This window comes from Platichthys flesus, chromosome 5 (assembly GCF_949316205.1).
Source record: "Platichthys flesus chromosome 5, fPlaFle2.1, whole genome shotgun sequence".
Taxonomy (NCBI): Eukaryota; Metazoa; Chordata; class Actinopteri; order Pleuronectiformes; family Pleuronectidae; genus Platichthys; species Platichthys flesus.
Window position 1 is genome coordinate 8,166,812 of NC_084949.1, and position 8,637 is coordinate 8,175,448.

The 8,637-nt window shown below is 43.6% G+C and overlaps 1 protein-coding gene across 1 annotated transcript in view; it reads right to left on the reverse strand.

The window, feature by feature from the left end:
* xylt1 (xylosyltransferase I) overlaps positions 1 to 1,746 on the reverse strand; it is a 78,283-nt gene extending 76,537 nt beyond the window's left edge. The window contains exon 1 of the mRNA XM_062388732.1: positions 1,443 to 1,746. Coding sequence (XP_062244716.1) covers positions 1,443 to 1,724 — 282 coding nt within the window. The 5' untranslated portion in view covers positions 1,725 to 1,746. The remainder of the gene's footprint in view (positions 1 to 1,442) is intronic.
* Between the last annotated feature and the right edge of the window lie 6,891 nt (positions 1,747 to 8,637).

Here is an 8,637-nt window from a genome sequence, read left to right on the forward strand (position 1 = left end):
CAGTCTGTCAGAGTACAGAACAAATGGCCCAAACCGAACCCTGTCCTTGCCGTGACTTTGTGCCGTGGAGATGCCGGCAGGTGGGACGAGCGGGTCCTAGCAGATGAAGTGAGTGAGTCACTGTAAAATCTGCGAAGGAGACAGATGATACAGTGCAGGGCTCAAAGTGAGTGACTGTGCGGCAGAGGCCACAGTGTATCACACTACATCGCAGCAGCCGGTTATCTGCTGGTTGCATGGTGGCTGGAGAGGAGTATGGGCTCTACTTGAATGGCTGGCAGCCTTACGGAGGGTGGAAAATCCAGCGAGCTTGCCAGGAGTAAATGCGTCCAATTTCTTTCTTATTCATTTTGTGGGCAGTGGGGGGTGGGGGCTGACTGCTTGAGAGATCATTCGAGCGCGAGGCTCAATTTTTGGAGAATTTAATTCCAGACATCAGGTTGGGGGGAAATTAATCACATGCTCCGCAAGAAGCACTGTACAAATACAAAAAGCTTCTCTGTGTGTGCGCCTCGGGGGCACAGGGAGCAGTCAGTCAGCGGAGTCTGCAAATAAACATTTGAGATTTGGGATGGGGGGGAGCAATTTTTTCAAATTTCCACTGTGCATTAGCTGCTCCGCTTGAGAATGGACCCAGCTCCACAGGCTATGTGTAATTTAATTTATTCATTCTACTTGCAAGATGTTCATTGTGCAGGGGTGCATGTGTGCTCTGGCTCCACAATCACATCCATCTTGACCTTTTGTGTTTTGTGCCACTACCAATAAAACAGTTTGTCTTCGCACAGACAACAGACGACCCTAATCTCTGTGCACTCATCAAAAGCAAACCCTTCGCAAATGAGATTATGTTTCAGTTTGGCCTTGCTCTCACAGAGCTGCTGAGCCGTGCAGCTCCTGTGTTTGACTCTAAACACCAAATAGAGCGTGACAGGTAGAAGCTACTGCCCCAGTCAGGGACTCAGACTCTTCACACACCTCCACGGCTGCTATCTCGTGGAGGGGATTTGCCCTGCCGTGCTGTCCTGGTGTGAACTACACGCTGACTTCACATCTCGTCCCCAGCGTTGGCATGTTGCAGCTGGAGTCCGGGCTGGAGTGCGCTCGTTCCCGCGGCGCAATGTGCCTCCTGTCCTCAGCGAGCGTTAAGCCGAGGATGCCCGTCTCCTCAGCATCATCACTGGGGGAACACGGGGGCTCGTCCGCCTCCTCACACATCCTACCGTGACCCTGCGAAGGCTGACAACAACCGAGCGCTCATTCAATCAGAGCCGAGGCCGTGTGCTCGTCTGCCCCCCCCCAAAAAAAGCGCAACTGGGAATGTTTGGACCCGCCTGCCATACAGTGCCAACCGCTCCGGGCTCCATCCCCGGCGACGAGGAGCACAACCTCTGTTTTTCTACAAGACATGATCACATCGGCAGCGGCTCGGTGTGTCTTACCGGCTGCTGTATGTGCCGAGCCGCCCCCCTCCCTGGCGGCGGCGGAGGAAGATGCTGCTGCTGCCGCTGCTGGACCCGCTGCTGGAAATAGTCGCTGCCGGCGGCTTTGTTGCCCGCGACCCGGTCCCTCTTCTCCCGCACACTGGCGCCTCCGTCTTCGCCGGAGTCGAGGCTACTGAAGTTCCACACGATCAGCGTCTGCACCAGCAGCACCGTGAGGGCTGCGATCAGCGCGGAACGCGACCGGCGGGCCAACCTGCGAGCGCACAAGCCGCCGACCATCTTCTTCGCACCGGGGCTGCACGGAGCTGGAGGAGCAGTCTGTGGCTGTGCGCAGCGCGACGGGAGGAAGCGGTGGAAGTAGAGGGAGGACGAGGAGGAGGAGGAGGAGGAGGAGGAGCAGGAGGGAGGGAGGGAGGCTGAGCTTTACGGTGGCGGAGGCAAGGATGAGCGTGGGGAAGGAGAGGCACAGCGCCACCGTGTGGTGGAACTGGCTGACAGGGTGTTCACAGGCAGCCGTGTCCCCTCTCTATGTGAGAGAAACAACACACACACGCTGGACTAAATGCTCATCTCTAAAGAAATTCAGATAATGACTCCAATACTTCCAAATTCTGGCGTGGGCCATGTCCATCACACAGAGGGGCCAACATCCACGTACAATTGCTAATCCAGTAAGGTCCACAGTTAACACTACATTCATAGTACTACAATATCATTTGAAAATAGTGTTTTCCAACTAAAATGATCTCTGTCCACACAAGAGTTTTGACTCCATATCAGTTTGATACTAATTCGCCTGCAGACGCACGTCACCTGACCACTCACGTGCACTGGGCATTTGGTTTTTAGATGCAGAATTGTTGCAGATAGCTTGAGTATGAGCTCGCATTCTACTCGTGTCAACAGTTGTATCGTTGTAAAATGCTAAATTAAATTGTACAATCGCTTTTAGTGAAGGCAACAGGGTCAGCATTGCTTGAGATTAATTAGCCACGCTGTGTTTAACACTGGCAGCTAATGTCCTTTCGTTTTCTTTTGCATTACAAAGGTAACCTCATGACGGAATAGACCCATTCTGCAAGCTGTTGTGAGTGTCTACATCATTGGTTCCAAACATATCCGTTTCTTCCTATCCAGTCTAAAACAAATTTAAACGGGGTCAGAAACCTAAGCAGAGTTGATGCATTTTCATTTGAAAACAGTGTAATGTGGATATAGCCTCCGTCCTTTTTAACTGTTAGCTCTATAGCTTTGAAAAAATACAATTTAGCAGTGTTCAAGAACATTAGTATTGTGAATGAATTGCCATATTTTTCTTTAGTATTGTTCATGTTCATGTAAAAAAGGACCAGGGACAGGACAGGGGCACTGCAGGGCCAATCAGATTTCAGCTGGAGCCTGTGACCCCCCTTGGCCCCCCTGGATCCTCCCCTGTTCCATTATTATTATCATAGACTATCACTGGGCCTCTAGGACTTCTTGACAGTGAATTAACTTGTCCATACAGGGGTGTTGCTACAGGAACTCTGGGTCCCCCCCAATATATTATTTCCTCAGGCTCCCTCTAAACTATGCAACCCTGTGGAATTTCTGTCTTCTCCTCTGTAAGTTTTTGGAAACATAATCTCCATTTACACCCCACTTGCTGGATCCCAGCTGGAATCCAAGAGGTAAATTATCATTTTCTTCTCTGCTTTCCAGGAGGTATGTTACAGCTGTGCAGTGGAGCTGCTAAGAATTAAATGATTTGCCCGAAGACATGGCCGATAATTGCCATAAAGTGAGTTGGTCATCTGATTGACTAATTTTCTTATTTAACCAAAATGCCACCCTGTTACTTAAACTAATAATTTATCAAAAATCTCAAATCATTGTAATCAGTCAGAGATGGACACTTTGTTCAGTTTTAGGCACAGGAATATAACCATTTACCTCATTCACTTCTCCGGTCTTCAAGAAAAGACCGGACTGCTGTGTATTGAAGGTTCTAACTGGAGCCACAAACATCCATAGGAAATAAAGGTTGCAATCAATATTTGATATCTTCTTCAATAAGCCCTTTCACTGCAGATTGTTTGCCATAGTATGAAAACCATAGTTGTTTGAGTGTCCGAGTAAGTCAAGACAGTGTGACAGAGAGCCGGCGTGAAGCCACAGCAGGTCCCTGAAACTGAAGCAGCAAAATCCTTGTTCACACAACATCACTTTCAGCCAGATTTGCCAGTTCTCCCCCGTTGCACAAGTCCCAGACAAAAGCCCCCGATTTGTGCTCACTCGGCAGACTCTGTGTGTGAACTCTTCTGAAGAAGTACTGCACTTTTAGCGGCACTGTAGTGCGGGAATACAGAATGTATGATATTGAAAACACTGAACACACAATTCTGTTCCTGCTCCACACTAAACAAATTCCTGCAGTTTTGCATTGAATTGGTGGTGAGTTCTACAGCAGTGATATTTTTGGCTCCCTCACAGCTGTGACTGGGTTTATTGCACCTTGGAGCTCCATCGGCACTATTCCTATTCAATCACTTCTCTGCCTCTTAAAATGATTTAAAAAGATGCTTCTCAAACTGCTGGTCTTCTTGGATTTGTCCCTGAACAGCTCACATAAAAACCATTCAGTAGCGCAGAGGATACACCTTGTAATGAATCCACGACCGAACTTTCACATTAATTAGTCTAAGGAGCGGAGCCAAAGGAAATAAATCCATCACTGCATCTGCATAGAGTTTGTAGATCTGATTGTTAGCCCTGACTGTGCGTGTTAATTGCGAAGAAAAAGCACACGATGTGTTAAAAACGATTGTATCATTTAGACTCACAAGAAAATGTCAGCCATTTCCTGAGAGATTGTGTATGAAGCTTCATAAATAACTGTCAAGTCAATCTCTGAGCTGGGAATATTTTTAGTTCAATCAAACTTTCAGCTCAGTTCTGCGGAGTGATTCAGAGATGCTTGTTAAATAAGCTTCCTGAGCTTTACACAAGCCAACACCACCAGTAACAGAGACGGAAAAAGCTCCTCTGCCAGATGCACAGCCACACACTGCACCTATACTTAATAAGATAATTCATATAATTTTGCCTGGTGCATGATAACAAGATGATATTCATGGTGCCAACCAAAGACCACGGCCCTTTCATTAAATGAATAACATATACTCCTATAAAAGTAATGTTACTTTTATTACATACTTTTATTTGTAAATGAAAAAATGTGAAATCTTCTTTATATACCGAAGGTTTAATGTGACTCAAGCACTGATGCCAGTGACTCCACAGTGTTGTAAAATGAGGACTAATATGATGTCTACCCAGACATCCAGAATCAGCCAATCACAGGCCTTAAAAAGGTTGTGTGTCATGGCCACATCCAGGCTGCATCATAACATTTATCATGGTGTAGTGCACTTCTCCGAAAAGACCACTCATCACTCAGTGCTAAGTATGCTCCAATGTACTGAGCTATCAGAGAGCTTGAACTGAATAATGATTTATTTGGACATTCGAAATATTCATGCTGACAGCGTCATCCATTTGAAATGATATTCGTATTAATTAAATTAGTTGATAAGAACAATTTCAAATGTGAACAGTGGGAGTCCCAAAAAATAAATGTGCTTGTTCCCTTTTTTCACTTCTAATAACAGCCAATAATTATTATACTCGGCTGGATACAGCCAGTGGGTCCGTGTTGTCCAGCCACGCTCCTCGTTGTAGTGAACATGATATCTGAGGAACACTTGATGGAATTTCTTCAAATTCGATAAAAATGTTAAGTTGGACTCAGGAATGAAGTGATTAGAATTTGGTGCACAAAGGTCCATGTCGAAGTGACCTTGTAAATCACGTTTCGGGTTTTATGAATGGAACATCTCATCAACACCTCAAGGGAGATTGAAATATGAACTGATTCGATTTTGGTAACATGTCAGGAACATCCGTCTGGCAGAAATATTCCCACACAACTCCCTTTGCCTTTTGAAAGTGTTATCTTAAATAAAAAGAGAATCATTTTGAATTTGGCACGTGTTCACTTAGACCCATGGATTAAACTATTCGAAGTCAAAGGTCAAGTTCATGATAGCCTCTTGAGCAGGATATTTCAAGTCTGATTTCAATTAATGTCTTTTGTCAATTGTCTCTTGGACTCAATGATTAGATTTCAGTGGCCAAAGGTCATGAGTCTTGAAAATTCAGTTTATAAAGACAGCCACATTATTTTCTAGTTTTTATATGTTTGTGTATCTATGTGTGTTATACACACCAACTTTTTGTGTTCTTGATGAATTCCTTTCTTATGGTTGAATATTATATCACAAATCTGCAAGAAGCTTAACCACCATCTTCTTGACTGTTGGAACACAGTTCATAATGAATTATTGGATATATGCAGCTCTAAAGCAGCTTTGTATATGTAAATTTGTAAGTGTCCGTTTGGCAAAAAGCAGGGTACGCTTGGCCAAATGCCAACTTACCTGGTGGCAAACTATGACGACAAGCGCTAAGATTTACTCAGAGCCTCTATCTTTTATCAACCTAAGATCCTCAGTCATTTCTCAAACCTCTGTTTTACGCTGCCAGGTCTTTGGGTAAATAAAGAGGAGCCAGAGAACAAGTTGCAACATTTAAATATGATTATGTAGAGCGTTTTTAATTTGAATAAGATGTAAAATCATGTAAATTTCATGCACTGAAGACTGTAATTTACTTGTAAACAATTTGACCCTCAAAACAAAATCCCAGCCTGAGAGGAGGCTGCGGCCGATGCCAGGCTAACAACTGCACTGATGTGTGACTCCGAATTTAGGAAGCTCTGCAGCTTCTGCTTAAGTTGCTGTTGGCTACACTTCGGGACAGTGGATACCGAAGAACAATAGAATCGCTCTAAATTTCACAAACATTTCATATTCATATATCCCATATTTAAAACTCCACATGCCTGGATCAAGCAAGATTTTCTGGCTAAATTTGTAAGCAAATTAGCAAATGATAAACATCCAGCCTGGTTGACTGATACCTAAGCAATTTAGAATTGTGGGGAATCTTGGCAGAGCTCTCCACTGAATGCCATTCTAGTTTGAGTATGAATGCCTGAGTTATTGTCAGAAACATCTTTAGCAAGTTTTCTTTTTAACCTTTTTGACCAATGACCAAATTTGAATCAATTCAAGCCTGAGTCAAAGTTAATGCACATTTGTGTCGAGAAATTCCCTCGAGGCATCTCTGAGATATTGTGCTCATAATAAGATGGACCGATAAACTTTTTGTATGAACAAATGTTCAGACAAACAGAAAACATTACGCCTATGGCCTCAGCTGTCGCTTGCATAATAATAGTGATTAGTGCATCTTTAAAGAGCAGTACTCCAGACTCTGATGAGGAGGCCAGACAGTCTCCTCAGCTACTCTGAGTGACAACTGTGACACAGTGACAAACAAGAGCCATTGCTGTAAAAGGTTTGAGCCTGCTGATGTTAAAGCTGTAACATTGGTTCACCTAGAGGTTGCAGCTTCATTTGCTCTACAATGAGAACTGCAGCAGGGATTGTTTTCCATTTACCAAGATCCGGCACACAAGGGACAGTTCCAACACACTCAGTGCACTGGTGACTGGAAGAGGAGACTGCCTCCATCAAGCATCATGTTTACTCTGAGCTGCTGAATAAGTGATTGAGCTTTGGGCTACTAAAGGCTATCAGCCAAAATAATGTTTTTGTTTTGGTTTTATGGGACCAATTTTGTAGCAGTATTTGTATTTGTGTGTGCTGAGTTGTGTGTGTGCGTGTGTGTGTGTAATCAGATCTAAAAAAAACCTAAAATAATCTGACATGTTCGCTGAGATTTGCAGATGTGTTCATAATCAGATTTGTTAAAAAAAATCTGAAATAGGGGAATTAACTTATGCATTTTCTCACAGTTCTCCCCATGCATTTTGTTTAAAATATATGACAAACCCTGACCCTACACTGCCTGACCAAACCTGGGTATGATGGCTGCTGTCATCGAGACAGGCTCTTTGAAAACATGTTAGTGGTTAAGTGACATTATCTTTTTAAATGGCCGCTTTGCTTGTCATACCTCAGTTCAGGGTTAGGGTTACAACATTACGTGGATACAGATGCAGATCTAACATCTCAGAAGTGTAGCAAAAATCTCAAATGAAACCGACGCCATTCGAGAGACCTGCCTTGCAGTCATTGGTTGAGTCATACCTGATGGCTTGTCTGTATTTCCATCTCTTTGAGTGAAACACTACTTATTTAAAAACCTATCCACACATTTGAAGATTTGTCTACACATGTACAAATCCCACATTTACAGTTTTTTTTTACCTGTTCACAACTCTGATTCCGTAAGCATAGATTCTGAATACACATTTGCAGATTAATTTACACAACCGCAGATTGAGATACCGTTACACAACTGCCCACACACACAAATAATGTTGCTTTAAATACAAATAATAAAGCAACAATATTTGTCATATAACGTTTTAAAGGGTCTGAATCAACCAGAATAAAACGGTTTGTCAAGATTCTTTCTTTACTTCACTTATGTTCAACCTTGGCTACCTCCGCTTCCTGCTTCTAACCAATGCTCAGAAAGCTTCGGAGTTCAGTTAACACTTTATGTAATAATGTTGAGGACACTCATAAAAGCTATTCATGGTCAAAGTCATGTTGGTCCTTCCGTCTTTGTTTCAGAGCAACAAACCACTGAGGTGAATAAGTAAGATTGTAGACCTGACTCAGACAAAAGCTGCTGCTTCCTGAGAAATTGATAGTTGGTTTGATGTTTGAATGAAGGGCAACACGGGATAATTGAGGGAGGAAAACAAGAAAATAGCTAGATGCAAATTTTAAACACAAGACACAAGTTTTGCATCTGTGGAGCCTGGGATAGGGAAGTGAATTTACACACTACCGGCTGCTGAAACACAAAAAAAAGAGGTAATCATTTTGAGCACCACACTGTGGTTTTCATCTTCAGGAATGCCTCGACTGACACGCAGACAAAGCATATTATGCAAAGCCCAAAATAACAACTCCAAAGGAGCCACAGGAAGATAATTCTCTCAAGAGTGGGAGCTGCTGACCTTGTGGTTCTTGAATCGACAAGGCAATTAGACATTCCTGCCATTTCCAGGATTGCATGTGGTTCGCTTGCAGTAGCTGTTCATTTTCAGCCC